This window comes from Erythrolamprus reginae, chromosome 2 (assembly GCF_031021105.1).
Source record: "Erythrolamprus reginae isolate rEryReg1 chromosome 2, rEryReg1.hap1, whole genome shotgun sequence".
Classification (NCBI taxonomy): domain Eukaryota; kingdom Metazoa; phylum Chordata; class Lepidosauria; order Squamata; family Dipsadidae; genus Erythrolamprus; species Erythrolamprus reginae.
Window position 1 is genome coordinate 336,087,095 of NC_091951.1, and position 20,401 is coordinate 336,107,495.

General features: G+C 43.9%; 1 protein-coding gene across 1 annotated transcript in view; it reads left to right on the forward strand.

Annotated features, from left to right (window-relative positions):
• ALPK2 (alpha kinase 2) overlaps positions 1–20,401 on the forward strand; it is a 91,723-nt gene that overhangs the window by 60,911 nt on the left and 10,411 nt on the right. Inside the window, exons 8-9 of the mRNA XM_070743509.1 lie at positions 1,955–2,172; positions 8,391–8,439. Of these exons, the coding sequence (XP_070599610.1) occupies positions 1,955–2,172; positions 8,391–8,439 (267 nt within the window). The remainder of the gene's footprint in view (positions 1–1,954; positions 2,173–8,390; positions 8,440–20,401) is intronic.

Below are 20,401 nucleotides of genomic sequence, written 5' to 3' on the forward strand. Positions count from 1 at the left end.
CAGAAATAATACTGTATATGGCAAAAATTAAAGAGAAATGCACGCAACTCATGAAAACACATTATGCTTGAACTGGGAATAACGATGGAATTGCCTTAGGAGTCTTACAGTTAGTACACATCACTGTAATTGCACTTATACATGTGAAGTATTTGTTATATGAACATACAACATACAAGGGCTAGCAAAATTTGCTACTGGTAAAGCAGTGTTTACAGTGTTGGCTCTTTGATGTCCCAGGCCTACTAATGCTGTGATCCTTTTTCCACTTTTCTCATAAATGAATCAATACCTTTCAAGAACAAGGCACAGTTTGCCAAGATCATAATGCTCAACAATCACAACACAAGAGCAGGCAATAGATACGAACTAAATGTAAATCGCTCCAAACCAGACTGCAGAAAATACGATTTCAGCAATAGAGTGGTCAATGCCTGGAATTCACTACCAGACTTCTGTTGTTTCCTCCCCCAATCCCAAAATCTTCAACCTTACATTATCTACAATAGACCTCTCCCCTTTTCTAAGAGGTCTGTACGGAGCGTGCATAAGTGCACCTTTGTGCCTACCATTCCTGTCCTAATAATGTCTTTAGTATATGTTTTCTATCTCGACTTTATACTTACCCTGTTTTCCCGAAAATAAGACATACCCCAAAAGTAAGGCATGTCAGAGGTTTTGCAGAATTTGCTAATATAAGGCACCCCCCGAAAATAAGGCGTAGTCAAGTTTACATACGGTGTGGTGGAAAAACATACGGTACCATTCAAAGCTGTTCATAGCGGTACCGTAATAATGTGGCGTCCCCTGCTGGCCCCTTCCATCGCTTTGTACTGTCCAGTACAGCAGACACAGTCTGCTGCTGTCTCACCGCCATTACAGTCTCCACTACAGTGCGTAGACTGTAGTTCCTCTGGTGGCCGGAAACTGCAATAGCGGGAGTATACTGTTGTACCATATAAGTGCCGTCGTTTGTGTGTGTGGGTGCCATACTGACAGGTACCGTACCATAATCAGTGTACCGTACGGTACACTTTCTTTGGGGGTGTCAGCTTTTCTGCCTGTGAATTTGTCTTACTTGAGAAATATAAGGCACCCCCTGAAAATAAGACGTAGCACAACTTTTGGAGCAAAAAGTTAATATAAGACAGTGTCTTATTTTCGGGGAAACACGGTATATTATGTTAAACATACTACAGTACTATGTTTATATGACAAATAAGTAAATAAATAAATAAATAAATAAATACATACATACATACATACATACATACATACATACATACATGCCATGCAGAAAGGGGCACATGAAGTTAGGGAAGCATGCTTTCTCCATTAAGGCACTGAATATACAGTACCCCACGGTTTAACCTAGCAAATCCTCAAAATGCCTTTTCTAAAATTCTTCCTCTCACCATCATAGTTCCCTCTAAGCTGAGCAGTGAGCAATCGCTCACTTAAAAATCATCATCAACTCAGAGTTTTCCAAACCTGCCCAGAAGCTGAGAGGGAAAGAGTGAGAGGGAAGGAGAGAGAGAGGAAGAGAGGAAGAGAGAGAAACAGATAGAAAAAAGAGAGGAAGGAAAAGAGAAAGAAAAAGAATGGGAGTAAGGAAGAGAGAAAGAAAATCAAAATCTAGTTTGAAACTAGCTCAACTATTTAAGTGGCATTTTGATATTGATAGAGTTGCCCTATTATGAGCTCACTGTTATAGACACACAGTACAGTATTTTATTTTGAAATTCTCTGAGGCAAAACAGGGTGGGTTTTTTGTTTGTTTGTTTGTTTATTTATTTATTTATTTATTATTTCTGTGCTGCCCAGTCCCAAAGGGACTGCTGCTCAGACACTATACTTTTCCGCCCATCCCCCCAAAAAATTAGAGGGAACACTGCTCACCATAAGTTTTCATTGTGTATGTTTCCTTTTTTTCCCCTCCTGGCTCTGCTTTCAGAATCATTCCTATTTTCCTTATTCATCGGCCCAAGAATAACATCCCTTATGCCACAGTGGAGGAGGAACTCATTGGAGAATTCGTGAAATACTCTGTTAAGGATGGGAAGGAAATCAATTTCATGAGAAGAGACTCGGAAGCTGGCCAGAAATGTTGCACCTTTCAGCACTGGGTATATGAAAAAACCAGCGGCAGCTTGCTCATAACAGATATGCAAGGTGAGACTCTTGCTGTTATACAGTGGTTTGTGATAAATGTAATATTATGGCTGGTTTATCCACAAATAGGCCCGCAGAGAAATAGTGTGTGTCTTTCTGTGCCCAGATTCTCAACTGATGATTGCAGATCTGGGAGTTGAAATCCACATGTCTTAAAATTGCCAAGTTGGAGAGAAACTGCTGTAACAGAACCTGGACAGTTGGCATTCAGTTCCCACCGGGGCCATTCGTTAATTGGGTGTAGAGGTAAAAACAGTCAACATGACAGCCACAATTATATGATTGAAGGCTCACTTGTATCATATACACAGTTGTGGCTGTCAAGGCTGTCAAATTGACCCTCCATGAATGCCTCCAGTCCCTGCTATTTTCCATAGTCTTTCAGTATTTCGCATGATTATGAATTTCCTCAATACATCTTTTAAAAATGCTAGTTCTCTTAATCTCCATTTTTTGGATTCAGGTTTTAATATAAATATGCCCCATGAGTCTAATTATGCCCCAAGTCTAAAACAGAGTCAGGTTTGAAAGTCTTCTTTACAAAAAATAATGACATATATACTTTACATTTTGAAGCTGAACATACATATAAAGCACAATATAAAAGCAAAATATTTAATAGTAATAATAGTAGTAGTAACAGCCACAAGAACCACAACAAGAGCAGAGATGGCAAAGCAGGTAGAGTGCAGAACTGCAGGCCACTAAAGCTGACTTATAGATCTGCAGGTCAGCGGTTCAAATCTCATCACCGGTTCAAGGTTGACTCAGCCTTCCATCCTTCCAAGGTGGGTAAATTGAGGACCCAGATTGTGGGGACAATATGCTGGCTCTGTTAAAAAGTGCTAACATGTAAGCCGCCCTGAGTCTAAGGAGAAGAGTGGCATAAAAAAATGAATGAATAAATAAATAATCAAATATTTCAGGGCTTGCCACAAAGAATAAGGAGTCAACCTATTCTCCAAAGCACCTGAGGGTAAAACAAGAAGCAATGGGTGGAAAGTAAACAAGGAGAGAAGTAACTTAGAACTAACTAAATTAATAAAAATATTTAAAGAAATAAAAAAGAACTAAGGAAAAATTTCCTGACAGTTAGAACAATTAATCCGTGGAACAGCTTGCCTCCAGAAGTTGTGAATGTTTCAAGTATTTAAGATGTTGGATAACCATCTGTCTGAAGTAGTATAAAGTTTCCTGCCTAAGCAGGAGGTTGGACTAGAAGACCTCCAAGGTCCCTTCCAACTCTGTTGTTATTGTTATTGTAAACCCATATCAACCATCAGCGTCAGTCAATGATGTTTGTTGGCTTGTCTCGGTTAGCTATGCTATGAAACCTTTGACAATACCGAGCAGAGAATTTTAACAGAGCGTGGATGTGTGATAAAGCCAAGATACAGACTTAGTTAAATAAGTATTATTTACATATAAACAAAATATAAACAATCCAAAATATGCACATAGCAAATACAAAATACAGAATATAGATAACAAGCACAAAGCTAAATATATAGATAAAGCACAAAGCTAAAATACAATAAGATAGATAAAAGCACAAAGCTAATACAAGCACGGAGCTTAGAAAAACAACTCCCCCGTCTCAGGCAAATATAAAGTAACAAGGAAGTGACCAGGCACGATCATGAGCTTTTATAGCTTCAATGGCGACATAGCCTTGAACATTTACTCTGCAATTAAATGTTAACTCTTTGAGTGCACATTAACCCTTTAAGTACAAGTTTGGTACAGTTTACAATATGCAGTTTATAATGGCAATCCCTAACACATATGTACTCCTGTACTAACAATGTTTGTGATACATTTTCAAATGTTTAGTTGACAGATTTTTATGTTTAATGAATAAAAGAGATGACAACAACAACAGCAACAACAACAACTAGCTCTTGTGACCAACATAGTTGCTATCAGTTGATAACAGTTTCAACCTGTTATCAACCATCAGTGCCAGTCAATAATATTTGTGATATGTCTTTAAATGTTCAGTTGACTGAGTTTAATGCTTAAGCAATCAAAGTATAACAACAATAACAGCTCTTGTGACCAACATAGGCGCTATCATCAGTGTAATAACTTGGAAGAGCACTCTTTTGCATTGAATTTCATTTCCAGCGATCCCAAGGTCACCTTGAACTTTTTCTTGACCATTGTACAGAGAGAGTTTATCAGGAATACATTCTCAGTTTACAAACATAGGAATCCCATCCAAGTAGTATTCAGAATTGGCCTGCTTTGCTTCCCAGCTCAGACAAGGTCAGCTAAGTTCTCTCACCTGATGAGACATTTGACTTCTTCATGTACCCGCTAAGCTGCTCATTTCCTATGTATAAACAACCTGGCAATCCCTTTCTGAATGTCAGGTTGTTTGTTGGACCACATTTTACCATAGTTCCTGATTCCTTGCTCTCCTGGTTAGGAAATACAGTGATACCTTGTCTTACAAACTTAATTGGTTCCGGGATGAGATTCTTAAGGTGAAATGTTTGTAAGACGAAACATTGTTTCCCATAGGAATCAATGGAAAAGCAATTAATGCGTGCAAGCCCAAAATTCACCCCTTTTGCCAGCCGAAGCGCCCATTTTTGCACTGCTGGGATTCCCCTGAGGCTCCCCTCCGTGGGAAACACCACCTCCGGACTTCTGTGTTTTTACGATGCTGCAGGGGAGTCCCAGCAAGGGAGTCACAGAATCGCACAAACGAGTGCTTTGCTGGCAACAGAAGTCTAGAGGTGGGGTTTCCCAGCGAAGGGAGCATCAGTGAAATTGCAGCATCACAAAAAACACTGAAGTCCTCGAAACCCCACCTCCGGACCTCTGTATTTTTGCGATGCTGCGATTTCACTGAGGCTCCCCTCGCTGGGAAATCCCACTTCTGGACTTCCGTTGCCAGCGAAGCGCCCGTTTTTAGATTGCTGGGACTCCCCTGCAGCATCACAAAAACACGGAAGGGGAGCCTCAGGGGAATCCCAGCAATACAAAAATGGATGCTTTGCTGGCAATGGAAGACCGGAGGCGGGGCATCCCAGCGGCAGTGGTGGGTTTGTAAGGTGAAAATAGTTTGTAAGAAGAGGCAAAAAAATCTTAAACCCCAGGTTTGTATCTTGAAAAGTTTGTATCACGAGGCGTTTGTAAGACGAGGTATCACTGTATAGACTATAGAGGTTACCATTTTCCCCTTCCCAGCAAAGGGAAAGTGGAAGAATTATTTTCAATTTACCTATTTCCTGAAAACCCCTTAAACATACTTTTCATACATACAATTTATGTATGGTATGTTTGTATGTATGTCTGCTTAATAATGGGTTTTTAAAAATATTTTAAATTGTAAATTATTAGATTTGTTATGAATTGTTTTATTGTGTTGTGAGCCGCCCTGAGTCTACGGAGAGGGGCGGCATACAAATCTAATAAATAATAATAATAATAATAATAATAATAATAATAATAATAATAATAATAGTTTTCAGCTGTTCCAGTTTTCAAAGAAAGAGCCATAGAGCAGGGGTCTCTAATGTTGGCAACTTTAAGCCAAGAGGCTTTGGCAGTCCAGAGCGAACGAAGCATTTTCTCTGGTCTCTTGGAGAGGGAATAAACCACTTGGCTATGGCAACTCCCTCGCGCTGCCTCCCATACACCCAGTGCAAGGTTGTCTCCCGGAGCATCTGGACTTGGAAAGGCAAAAGGGGGAGCTTTGCCCCGGCCGAATCAACTCGGCTTCAGCCAAACCAAGGAGTCACCACAGTGAAGGAAAGGCACCGACTACAAAACGAGTGAGTGAGCGAGAGGAGAGGGGAGCCCTTCAGCATGGGAAAGAAGAGGAAGCAAGTAGCAGCAGCAGCAGCAGCAGCCGCCTTTCGGCCAAAGGAGTGGGAGGTTCCACCCTCTCGCTCGCCTGGGTTTCTCTCTCTGGCACAGTGTATGGGAGGCAGCCTCGCGCCGGGTGTATGGGAGGCGCATGCTCCTCCTCGCTGCCTCAGAGTCCCTCTTTTTTTTTAAAGCTTTAAACTTTTGGATTTTTTTTATTCCCCCTTCTTCTTTCGGCAGCGACTGTCCTCCTCCTCTTCCTCCTCCTCCTCCCCCCAAATTCTGAGCTTTTATTTCTTTCCTAATGGGTTTGCACGCATTATTTGCTTTTACATTGGGAAAAATTGCTTCTGCTTACAAACTTTTCTACTTAAGAACTTGGTCATGGAACGAATTAAGTTTTTAAGTAGAGGTACCACTGTAGTGTGCAATGAACCACACTGCACTATTATATATGCTTACATGCAGGTGGGAGTTCCATTTACCGGCCACTATCAGTACGCTCTTCTGGACAGTCATGGGCATGCACGCGCCCATTGGCACGAGATTCATCTTTTATCCATGCGCAGCAAGTGAAATATCACGCGAGAATGCTCGACAATTTCTTTGCTTCCGTGTATGCGCGGCAGCAAAAATACTCCAAACATCAGCAAAATCTTCCACATATTTTGCTTGCTGCACATGCGCAGAAGCCAAATCTAATGTGTGCCCATGTGTTCATGCACCGGGCGTGTGGAGAGGCATGCGCATCTCCATTTTCACTACCGGAGACCCGATTCCAGCCATACCGGCTGCATCCTAATACTGCTTACAGGGAAATACGTTCTGCAAATGAGTTTGGGATGAATTCAGGGGCGCGCTGCTGGGGGTTCACAGGGGTTCAGGAGAACATCTAGCTAAGATTCTGTGCAGTTCAGAGAACCCCTGAATCCCACTCCTGGCTGGTCCCTCCCTTCCCCTCTCCTGAGTCCCCATGCACTCTGTTTAGGATATAGGTAAGTACAGATCGCTTGGGGAGGATGAAAAAAGAGCCCTCTGGAAGTTCAAGAAGACTGAAAATTGGCTTGTTTCCGGCCTTTGGAGCCTGAGGAGGCCATTTTCATCCTCCCAGAGGCTCGAGGAAAGGCTCCAGAGCCCAGGGAGAGCAAAAATCCCCCCTCATTGTAGTACAGGAGTCCGACTAGGTACACCCACCATCAGGGGTGGGCAGCAGGCAGGAAATGAAGCTGCATGCGCACCTCCAGCTGACCAGCGGCAGTAACTTCCTGGATTACTGGTCTCAGTTTGGCTCTCCTTTTTCCCCCCTGCTGCTGCTGCTGCTGTGTGCGCCATACCGAAGCAGTCTGGGCTGCGGTCTTTTTCCCCTCGTGAAGCCCTCACTCTGCCCACAGCTGAGATGAAAAGGCATTGTGTGGCAATAACAGTTGACTTGAACGATGATGATCGTTCAAGCCACTCCCACCTGGTCACATGGCTGGCAAGTCACTATCCCGTCACATGACCATCAAGCCACACCCATAAAATAAGCTACACCCACAGTGTGGCAGTAAAAATTTTGGCTGCCCGTTACTGCCCACCATGCTTGTGTGCATGCGCAGGAAGTAAAATCTCACAAGGGGACATGCACGCAGATGAGATTTTGGCAATTTTTGGCTTCTGCACATGTGCAGAAGCAAAAAAAAATCACTGAAATATCCCGCATACATCCTCTTGTGGGATTTTATTAATTGGATTTTATTAATTGGATTTATATTCCGCCCCTCTTCCTACGCATGCACAGAAGCAAAAAACATGCTGAGACGCATGCACGCAGGAGAACCGAACCTGTGTGCGTAGCGCATTGGTAGTGGCGGTAATGGGAATACAGCCCTGGGTGTCATACATGTTGGGCAAAAGTAATAGGTTAGTTGAGCTCCTGCTTAGAACCCAGAAGCAACAGGATCTTAAATAAGAGATATTGAGTCAATGAAATATGACAGTAGCCTTCAAACAGACATGGATTTATTCTCAAAGTTATAAATAGCATTGCAAGGAAACTATTCAGTGCATCCAGCCATCACAAATCATAAAACACTTCTATAAAATCTAGGACAGGGTGTATAAAACAAGGTAGATGTACATCCGTCTGCAAAACTATAACTTCTGCGGCTCCTGTTTCCCCACCCGCAAGTAATGCATCTTACATGCTTCCCCTCCAAACAAAACACTAAACGGAGAGTAAAATGAATGGCTTGCCCTGGAGGAATTAAATATTTGTGACAACTGATATATCACATATAAAAAGCGACAGGTAGCAACTGCGACCAGTAGCAAAACCGCTAAAAATGACATTGATGTATTAAATGTTGCTGTACCTGATCTACTTTGTGGTAATGCTGGCTTGCTCTTTGGTTTTCCAGGTGTAGGAATGAAACTGACAGACGTTGGCATAGCAACACCGGCCAAAGGGTAAGTGGTGGGGAAAAAAACATATTTCTCCCAGGTCTGCTTTGTCAGTTGGGCATCAGTCTTGTAATGGTGTGCAGACTGCAAAATGAAAGGTTACAGCACAAAGCATCCATTTCATATCCCAACTCTTTAAAAGCAGGCAAAATCTCAGCCAGCTTTTCCTATTAACTACCGGTTGATAAAAAGTTAATGGGATGGATGCTGAAAGTTAAATCTTCTGGAAGGGGGCAATGATACACGTATCATAAAGAGAGTTATTTTTTATTTATTTATTTATTTTTATTTATTAGATTTGTATGCCGCCCCTCTCCGAAGACTCGGGGTGGCTAACAACAATAAAAAGACAATGTAAACAAATCTAATATTAAAAATAATCTAAAAAACCCCAATTTAAAGAACCAATCATACATACAAGCATACCATGTATAAATTCTATAAGCCTAGGAGGGAAGGGAAAATTTCAATTCCCCCATGCCTGACGACAGAGGTGGGTTTTAAGGAGCTTGCGAAAGGCAAGGAGGGTGGGGGCTACTCTGATATCTGGGGGGAGTTGGTTCCAGAGAGTCAGGGCCGCCACAGAGAAGGCTCTTCCCCTGGGTCCCGCCAGACAACATTGTTTAGTTGATGGGACCCGGAGAAGGCCAACTCTGTGGGACCTAACTGGTCGCTGGGATTCGTGCAGCAGAAGGCGGTCCCTGAGATATTCTGGTCCGATGCCATGAAGGGCTTTATAGGTGATAACCAACACTTTGAATTGTGACCAGAAACCGATCAATTCATATTCATCATCTAGAGTCATTGTCTCTGCTAATTTATTTATTTATTTATTTGTTTGTTTGTTTGTTTGTTTGTTTGTTTGTTTGTTTGTTTGTTTGTTTATTACTTAGATTTGTATGCCGCCCCTCTCCGAAGACTCGGGGCGGCTCACAACACGTGGAAACAAATCATAAATAATCTGACAATTTAAAATATTAAAGATTTTAAAAAGACCCCATATACTAACAGACATACACACAAGCATACCATATATAAATTAAACATGCCCAGGGGAAGCTGTTTCAGTTCCCCCATGCCTGACGGCAAAGGTGGGTTTTAAGGAGTTTACGGAAGGCAGGAAGAGTAGGGGCAGTTCTAATCTCCGGGGGGAGTTGGTTCCACAGGGCCGGTGCCGCCACAGAGAAGGCTCTTTCCCCTGGGGCCCGCCAACCGACATTGTTTAGTTGACGGGACCCGGAGAAGGCCCACTCTGTGGGACCTAATCGGTCGCTGGGATTCGTGCGGCAGGAGGCGGTCTCGGAGATATTCTGGTCCAATGCCATGAAGGGCTTTAAAGGTCATAACCAACACTTTGAATTGTGACCGGAAACTGATCGGCAGCCAATGCAGACTGCGGAGTGATGGTGAAACATGGGCATACCTAGGTAAGCCCATGACTGCTCTCGCAGCTACATTCTGCACGATCTGAAGTTTCCGAACACTTTTCAAAGGTAGCCCCATGTAGAGAGCATTACAGTAGTCGAACCTCGAGGTGATGAGGGCATGAGTGACTGTGAGCAATGAGTCCCGGTCCAGATAGGGCCGCAACTGGTGCACCAGGCGAACCTGGGCAAACGCCCCCCTCGCCACAGCTGAGAGATGTTTTTCTAATGTGAGCTTTGGATCGAGGAGGACGCCCAAGTTGCGGACCCTCTCTGAGGGGGTCAATAATTCCCCCCCCCAGGGTGATGGACGGACAGATGGAGTTGTCCTTGGGAGGCAAAACCCACAGCCACTCCGTCTTATCCGGGTTGAGCTTGAGTCTGTTGACACCCATCCAGGCCCCAACAGCCTCCAGGCACCGGCACATCACTTCCACCGCTTCGTTGACTGGGCATGGGGTGGAGATGTAAAGCTGGGTATCATCCGCATATTGATGATACCTCACCCCATGTCCTTGGATGATCTCGCCCAGCGGTTTCATGTAGATGTTGAATAGCAGGGGGGAGAGGACCGACCCCTGAGGCACCCCACAAGGGAGAAACCTAGGAGTCGACCTCTGACCCCCCACTAACACCGACTGCGACCGGCCAGAGAGGTAGGAGGAGAACCACTGAAGGACAGTGCCTCCCACCCCCAACCCCTCCAGCCGGTGCAGAAGGATACCATGGTCGATGGTATCGAAAGCTGCTGAGAGGTCAAGGAGCACCAGGACAGAGGATAAACCCCTGTCCCGGGCCCGCCAGAGATCATCCATCAACGCGACCAAAGCGGTTTCCATGCTGTAACCGGGCCTGAAACCCGACTGCTGGGGACCTAGATAATCGGCTTCTTCCAAGGACCGCTAGAGCTGGAGTGCCACCACCTTCTCGACAACCTTCCCCATAAAGGGAAGGTTGGAGACTGGACGATAGTTGTTAAGCACAGCTGGGTCCAGGGAGGGCTTCTTGAGGAGGGGGCGCACGAGCGCTTCTTTATAGAGTGATGGAAAAACTCCCCTCCCCAAGGAAGCGTTGGTAATCTCCTGGGCCCAGCTCCGCGTCACCTCCCTGCTGGCCGAAACCAACCAGGAGGGACACGGATCCAGTAAACAGGTGGCAGAACTCACAGCTCCAATGGCCTTGTCCACTTCATCAGGTGTCACCAGATCAAACTCTTCCCAGACAGGTGGACAAGTACGTGCCCCAGTCACCTCGACTGACTCGTTGTCAGTCGACTCTGTTTCACAATTGGAGTCGAGGTCGGCCCGGATCCGAGCGACTTTATCAGCGAAAAACGTGTTAAAATTCTCGGCACTACTCTGCAAGGGCTCCCCAACTCCCCCCTGGTTAAGAAGGGAGCGGGTCACCCTAAACAGAGCGGCCGGGCGGGATTCCGCTGATGCAATCAAGGCGGCATGGTACGCGCATCTTGCCGCCTTGAGCGCCACTTTGTAAGTCTTAATAAAAGCTCTTACAAGTGTTCGGTCGGATTCAGACCTACTCTTCCTCCATCGCTTCTCTAGACGTCTCTTCTGGCGTTTCAACTCCCGGAGCTCCTCGTTGAACCATGGAGCTCTACAGGGTCTAGCGCCTCGGAGAGGTCGCAAAGGCGCAATCCGGTCAAGAGCCTCTGCTGCGGCCTTGTTCCAGGCTTCCGCAAGAGACTCTGCCGAACTGTGGACAAGTGCCTCTGGTATAACCCCAAGCGCCGTCTGAAAGCCCTCTGGGTCCATCAGGCGTCTGGGGCGGAACATCTTAATTGGTTCCGCCTCCCTGCGGGGAAGGATTGGAGCCAGGAAGTCAAGCCGTAGTAGGAAATGGTCTGACCATGACAAAGGCAACGCATCTAAGCCCCTTAGTCTCAGACCATTACTCAGTTGCTCGGAAAGGAATACCATGTCAGGTGCGTGCCCTCCCTCGTGAGTCGGACTCTGTACTACTTGAGTCAGGTCCATGGCTGTCATGGTGGCCATGAACTCCTGTGCCAACCCAGAGGTTTCGCCGAGTGATGGCAGGTTGAAGTCCCCCAGGACAATAAGTCCGGGGAACTCCACCGCCAACCCGGCTACCTCCTCGAGTAGCACAGGCAGGGCTTTTGACATGCAGCTGGGAGGCAGGTACGTGAGAAATAAGCCCACCTGAACCCCTAAGTCCAACTTCAGCAAGAGAGACTCGCAACCCGCAATTTCCGGAGCAATGAGTCCACGCAGGCAAAGGCTCTCCCTGGCTATAATAGCCACTCCTCCCCCCCTTCCCTGGGGTCGAGGTTGATGCCATATCTGAAACCCGGCTGGGCAGATTTCAGAGAGAGGAACATCTCCCTCCGGGCCCAGCCAGGTTTCAGTAATACATGACAGGTCGGCCTCCTCATCCAGGATCAAATCCCGGATGAGGAGGGCTTTATTTACCACCGACCTGGCATTAAGCAGCAGCAACCTGAGCCCAGGTTGACTCAAGTTATAATCATAGTTTAGTTATAGTAGTCTATTAGATTTGTATGCTGCCCCTCTCCAAAGACTCAGGGCGGCTCACAACATAATAGTGATACAATACATTACAAATCTAATAGTAGAAATTAAATCAATTTAAAAACATTAATAACATAGTAAAGTCCTTAACTATACAATCATACGCATTCAACCTAGTCCATCATACAATAAGGCCGAAAACATAATAGATGGGGGAGAAGGTGGTAATTATCCCCACGCCTGGCGACAAAGGTGGGTCTTCAGCATTTTACGGAAGGCGAGGAGGGTGGGGGCTGTTCGAATCTCTGGAGGGAATTGATTCCAGAGGGCTGGGGCCGCCACAGAGAAGGCTCTTCCCCTCGGTCCCGCCAGCCAACATTGTTTAGTCGATGGGACCCGGAGAAGGCCAACTCTGTGGGACCTAATCGATCGCTGGGATTCGTGCGGCAGAAGGCGGTTCCAGAGCTATTCTGGTCCAATGCCATGTAGGGCTTTATAGGTCAAAACCAACACTTTGAATTGTGACCAGAAACTGATCAGCAGCCAGTGCAGGCTGCGGAGTGTTGGTGAAACATGGGCAGATCTTGGAAGCCCCACGATGGCTCTCGCGGCTGCGTTTTGCACGATCGGAAGTTTCCGAACACTTTTCAAAGGAAAAGTGAATGCAAAAATCAAGATCATAAGTTTAATTTCGGGCCCAGCGTGACCCAAACCTTTGGTCATAAGCTGTAATGGGACATATGAACAAAACAATCCAAAACACTTATTGAATTCATTGAAAATAAATGAATACAGTATCTTTCTGCTAGTGATGGACTACCAAAATTTTTACTACCACATTGTAGATGTAGCTTATGCATTTTGTTTCAACATCTTTCAGTGCAAATTGGGTGTTCTGGGGTGGAGCTCCATTTTCGCTACCCCACTGCATTTTGTCCCATCCAGGCAGTAGCCCACATACACATAGTGTATGTATGTAAGTGTATGTACACACAGGCACACACAGCTCTTCTAAAATTATACACATTCAACCTCATTTACTGTGATAGGAAAAACATACCCAGAGCCCAGAAGGGAAAAAAAGGGGAGGAGAATCAAACTTTTGCTATTGGTACTGTGTACCTGACCAAACTTTTGCTACCGATACTGTGTATCTGACCGTACCTGTAGGAGCCCACCACTGCTTCCTGCCCAACAGGTGATGGGTCCCTTATACTTCATCAATTTAGACCTAAGTTGTGGCTAACCTAAATTGTGGCAATGTTTTCATGATGCGTTGAAGAAATGAAGTGGATTCAATGTTCAATTTGATGTAAGTTTCTGAACTCTTATACTTATTATTCACAGCTCAAAAAAATAAAGGGAACACTTAAACAACAGAATATAACTCCAATTAAATCAAACTCCTCTGAAATCAAACTGTCCACATAGGAAGCAACACTGATTGACAATCAATTTCACATACTGTTGTGTGCATTCAACTTTGTACAGAACAAAGTATTCAATGAGAATATTTCATTCATTCAGATCTAGAATGTGTTATTTGAGTGTTCCCTTTATTTTTTTGAGCAGTATACATTTTTTTTGGGGGGGGGGAGGAATTTACAGAGTGAACAATGTTTTACATCTATACAGCTATTCAGATTTGTTCTACATAATTAGTTGATGAATGGCAACTAATAAAAAACAGATTTTTAGGGTATTAAAGCAGGCTTCTTGATCAATTTTGATAAAAGAGCCAGAGATGTTCATAAGAAAAAATAGTTGATTTTTTCCCCTCTGACTGTAAAGATTGTTTTTGTATACTGCTAAACAACATCATCAACTATATTATTATTATTATTATTATTATTATTATTATTATTATTATTATTATTATTTAGATTTGTGTGCCGCCCCACTCCGTAGACTCGGAGACACAAAACCTACACCAAAGTCGTGCTATTACTGTATACTTTTAGATTCAGCAGCAGCCTTACACACCGTGATAAGAAAACAGTGCTTTAAGTCATGCTGGTGACTTAAAATGCCTTTAAAATACTATAGGTAGCAGTGATGGTGAACCTTTTTTGGCTCAGGTGCCAAAAGGGTGCATGCACACACGCACAATAGCATGCGCATGAATGCTCACATCCAGTGGTGGGCTGTACCTGGTATGGGGCCATGCGGTAGTGTGTAACAAAAATTGCGCTGCGCACGCAACTGTGTGTCCCCAATGTGTGCACATGCACCCCCATATGAGATTTGGCTTCTGTACATGCACCACAAGCGAAATCTCATGCAAAGATGCTTGCACACCTGAGATTTTGCCTATTTTTGGCATTTTTTCGTAGTGTAGGGTAGGGCAGGGTGGGGTAGGGTAGAAGGGAACGGAAGAGAACAGAACATAATTTTTTATTGGCCAGGTGTGATTGGACACACAAAGAATCTGTCTTCACTCCTTCACTCCTCCACTCGAAACAGAATATCCTACGAAAATAGACTAACAATCCTGGGCCTAGAAAGCTTTAATGTATGTGTTGTATGGTTTTTAACAGTTGGGGTTTTTTATATAATTTTTATTATTAGATTTGTTCCATTGTTATACTGTTTTTATTACTGTTGTGAGCCGCCCCGAGTCTTTGGAGAGGGGCGGCATACAAATCTAATAAATAATAATAATAATAATAATTATTATTATTATTATTATTATTATTATTAATTAATTTATTTATTTATTTATTTAATTATTATTATTATTATTATTATTATTATTATTATTATTATTATTAATTTTTTTCCCCACGGTTCTAATTATCTGTTGAAGTCTGTGTCTGTCTTGTCTGGTTGAGGAGCCAAACCAGACAGTTATAGAGGTGCAGATGACAGAGTCAATAATTCCTCTGTAGAAGGTTTTGCATCATGAGATAACAACACTTTTGAGCTTATTAATAGTCCCAAAGGTGCTTTTTCAAGAGGCAACAGGACTTCCTTGTTTTTCTTTGAAGACCTTTTGCTTTTCATCCAAGAAGCTTCTCCAGCTTTGACAGAACAAGAAAACTCCAGTTGCCTCTTGGAAAAGCACCTTTGGGACATCTATGACCTGGATGAATGAGAATCTCCATAGACATTGACCTTATTAATACATTTAATCATGGTATGGAAATGGAGTTTAGATGGGTCTTTGTTGGGCTAATCAAGCAATGACTGTTAATTACATAAAAGGATTTGGACTTTAATTTTAGAACTAACTAGAGCACTGCACCTCAACAGCAATAGAAACATAGAAGACTGACGGCAGAAAAAGACCTCATGGTCCATCGAGTCTGCCCTTATACTATTTCCTGTATTTTATCTTTGGATGGATATATGTTCATCCCAGGCATGTTTAAATTCAGTTACTTTGGATTTGTCTACCACGTCTGCTGGAAGTTTGTTCCAAGGATCTACTACTCTTAGCATACTATATACTGCATCATAGTGCTTTTATGGCCCTCTCAAAGCAATTTATAGAATCAGCATATTGCCCCCAATAATCTGGGTCTGCATTTTACCCACCTCGGAAGGATGGAAGGCTGAGTCAACCTTGAGCCGATGGTGAGATTTGAACTCCTGAACTACTTAGCTGAAGTAGCCTTCAGTGCTGCATTCTAACCACTGTGACACCCCACCTCTCAGGCCCCAGGGATCACTTCTGTGGAGAGAGGTGGGCATGGTTTGGTGTGCTGCCTGAATCCCACAAGCGTAGCATCACTTGCTTGTGCGGCCCAGTTTCTGGCATGCCACAGCCCAATTCCGGACCACATACTGGGGGTTGGGGATCCCTGATCTAGAGGCCTGTTGGAAAACCTTTGTCCATTGCTGACCTACAAATCAAGCAGTCAGAGACAGCAGTGCTAATGGTGAGGTATATTCATTCATTCATTCATTCATTCATTCATTCATTCATTTATTGGATTTGTATGCCGCCCCTCTCCGCAGTCTCGGGGCAGCTAACAACAGTGATAAAAAACAGCATGTAACAATCCAATACTAAACAATAAAAAAAACCTTATTATAAAACTAAACATACATACAAACATACCATGCATAAATTGTAAGGCCTAGGGGGAAAGAATATCTCAGTTCCCCCATGCCTGATGACAGAGGTGGGTTTTAAGAAGCTTACGAAAGGCAAGGAGGGTGGGGACAATTCTAATCTCTGGGGGGGGGTTGGTTCCAAAGGGCCGGGGCCGCCACAGAGAAGTTAACAAATTTAGAAGGCTATCTCAGAGAATCAAAGCATCTGAGTTGATGAAGTGGAAGCATTGTAGGCAGTAATGGGCAGCCAAAACTTTTATTGCCACACTGTGGGTGTGGCTTATTTTGTGGGTGTGGCTTAATGTTCATGTGACTGGGTAGGAGTGGCTTGCCGGCCATGTGACCAGGTGGGAACTGTTAAGCCCTCGACTTACAAACTTACCAGTGTCACTCGCTGGGGTGACAATTTGCTTCGCGTTTCCTGCATTTTTGCTTTGTGTTTCCTGCGCTCTCCTTCCTTGTTCACCCCCCCACCTCAAGCTGGGTAGCTAGGTGAACGGGGTGCTGCCAGAAGCATAAATGCTGCCAGCACTGCTTCCACCCACACCTTCTGCTTGCACCTCAGGTGAGAGGTGACCACGTGAGGCTGGAGGGGAGCCAGGCAGGAGAGAGGGAAGCTCGTCCGAGGCCAGGAAGGAGGAAAGAGGAAAAAAGCAAGGAGCACAGACACAGCAGCAGGGAAAAAAAGGAGAGCCGAGCCAAGGCCAGTAATCCAGAAGGCGACAGCCGCCGATCAGCTGGAGCTGCGCACACATCTTCATTTCTGCCGGTGGAACTGCATTCCACCCCATCCTGTCTGCTGCCCACCCCTGATTGTAGGCATCTTCTCCATGCAATTGATGCCTACTGTCATGAAGAAAGTTGTGCTTGGGAAGCTTCCTCTTAACAGTTCATTGAGTGCCAGCTGGCATGTTGGTGATTGTTGAATGTAATTACGTATATGCTGTTGATGTACATATTTTTTTCCCTATCCTCCTGGGTCAACAGACAGATTGCTGCAAATCTTTGGCTGGTGTAAAAGTGAAACATCTGCTTTCGTTAATTTAAATAGAGATTTCATCTATTTCAATTGTTATCTGTGGTTGCCTTTTAAATTGCTTGGAGGGTTGGTAATAGTAGTTTATGGGAATGTTTCTAACATAAATGGAAATCCCTCTTTCAAATGCTATCTTTTGAAGTCAGTCGATTTAGATTTAGATGTTTGCCAACTTCCTGATCTGAGGACTTCGGCTTCCAGAATTCCCTAGCATGGTCATTGCTGAAGATCCTGGAAGTTAAAGGTTTAATTCAATTGGAAATATTAAATACTGATAAAGGGTGATTTAGAGCATCTTTATAGCAGGAAAAATTAACAGCACACCAAACAGAAATTTCTTTCCATTCAGCAGAGGGCATACTTTGTTCCCTTTTAACAAAAGGCAGTTAAAACATTGAGCACCCAGTGTTCCTAAGTGTTGGGAAATCAACTTTTGTTAACCAAATACCTAACGAAGTTTATTCTGCTAAGTCTAATGATTGCTTAATTGTACCCAATGACAATCATTAAGTGTTGCAACTCATGATTCTTGACAAATGTATCTTTTATTTTATGTACACTAAGAGCATATTATTTATTATTTATTATTTATTTTATTATTTATTCATTTGTCCAATACACAAATACATAGGAAGAAAAATAAACATGTAGTAATATATATAAGGGTAAAAGTGAACTTAGAGGAGAGGATATATGAAAGAAAGAGAATATATATGATAAGTGAGAGAAAGGAAAGACAATTGGACAGGGGACGAAAGGCACACCAGTGCACTTATGTACGCCCCTTACTGGCCTCTTAGGAACCTGGAGGGGTCAATCGTGGAGAGTCTAAGGGAGAAATGTTGGGGGTTATGGGTTGACACAATTGAGTCCGGCAATGAGTTCCACGCTTCGATAACTCGATTGTTGAAATCATATTTTTTACAGTCAAGTTTGGAGCGGTTCGTATTAAGTTTTAATCTGTTGCGTACTCTTGTGTTGTTGCAGTTGAAGCTGAAGTAGTCATTGATCGGTAGGACGTTGCAGCATATGATCTTGTGGGCAATACTCAAATCGTGTTTTAGGCACCGTAGTTCTAGGCCTTCTAGGCCCAGGATTGTTAGTCTATTTTTGTAGGATATTCTGTTTCGAGTGGAGGAGTGAAGGGCTCTTCTGGTGAAATATCTTTGGACATTTTCAAGGGTGTTGATGTCTGAGATGTGGTATGGGTTCCAGACAGATGATGGGTCTGGCAAAAGTTTTGTAGGCTCTTGTGAGTAGAGTGAGATTGCCTGAGCAGAAGCTGTGTAGGATCAGGTTAATAACTCTAGAAGCTTTTTTGGTGATATTGTTGCAGTGGGCTTTAGCACTTAGGTCATTCGATATTAGTATTCTAAGGTCTTTTACTGAGTGTGGTATGCATCAAAGACAAATTCCTTGAGTGTCCAATCACACTTTGCCAATAAAGAATTATGTTCTATTCGGTTCTATTCTATTCTATTCTATTCTATTCTATTCTATTCTATTCTAGTCTAATCTAGTCTAGTCTAGTCTAGTCTAGTCTAGTCTAGTCTGATGGATTCTTGCAAGGATAAACTGAAAACAGGCCAGATATGAAAGTATTTAGGAATAGATCACCATATCTAACTCACTGCTTAGTGCTGTGGGTGTGCACACACATGCACAGTGGTGGAAAATCCTTTTTTTTTAAAAAAAAAAAAAGCCAAAAACAAGATGGTTACACTTGTCCAGTGAAAAAAACTTAGCTGGAAACTTAGCCAGAAACTTAGCTTCTGCACATGTGCAGAAGAAAAAAACCAGGAAAAAAATCCCCAAAAACCTTTCTTTTTAACTCCCCCCCCCCAAAAAAAAAGATGGCAGCATCCACAGACTGGCACCGACAGAACAGTCCCATGATGTCATTGAGACATCACCAGCGGGTTGCTACTGGTTTGGGCGAACCAGTCTGAACCAAGAGGAAATCACCTCTGCTAAAGTTGTACATTAATATAAGCAAATGTCAGTGCTATCCAAAACGAACTGATCACTGAAAACCAGGATCTCTGATTTAGGAACTATCTTGCAAGCCAACATACTGTTTTCTGCATCTCACCAACTAGGAACTACAGTGGTACCTCGGTTCTCGACCACAATTCATTCCGGAAGTGTGGTCGAGAACTGATTTGGTCGAGAACCGAATTAATTTATCCCATAGGAAATAATGGAAATGGATTTAATTGGTTCCCAGCCCATTGACTTGCTGGGAACCAATTAAATCTACAGTATTTCCTCTATTTCTTATGGGATAAAGATCTGAGGGGACGGGGTGAGAGGGAATGGGAGTCAGAATCCGACACGCCCCTCCTGGCCGCCCTCTTAACAGTCTCCCAGTCTCTACCGTCTAACTGCTCCAAGCTGCAGGAAGGGTAGGGCTGGCTGCAATACCGGCAGCTTTGGGGGGCTCCTTTCCTCAGCGGTTCAGTTCGTTACCTCCAGGCAGCTGCACCAACTTTTTCCTTCCTGGCGGTGGTGGCTCTGGTGGCTTCCCTTTGAGGAGCAGCAGCAGCGTCAGGAACGTCACGTGATGAAGGGAAGCCGCCGGAGCCACCGCCGCCAGGAAAGAAAAAGTTGGTGCAGCTGCCTGGAGGTAATGAAGTGAACCGCTGAGGAAAGGAGCCCCCCAAAGCTGCCGGTATTGCAGCCAGCCCTACCCTTCCTGCAGCTTGGAGCAGTTAGATGGTAGAGACTGGGAGGCTGTTAAGAGGGCGGCCAGGAGGGGCATGTCAGATCCCGACTCCCATTCCCTCTCACCCCGTCCCCTCAGATCTTGTGGCAGCTGCTTTGCAAAGCTGCCCTGGTCACACATTTTGGATAGTAAACAAAATTTTCTGTTAAGTATCCAAATTTTTGTTCGGATACCAAAGCAAATTTTTGCAGAAAATTTTGTTCTGTATCCGAAATGT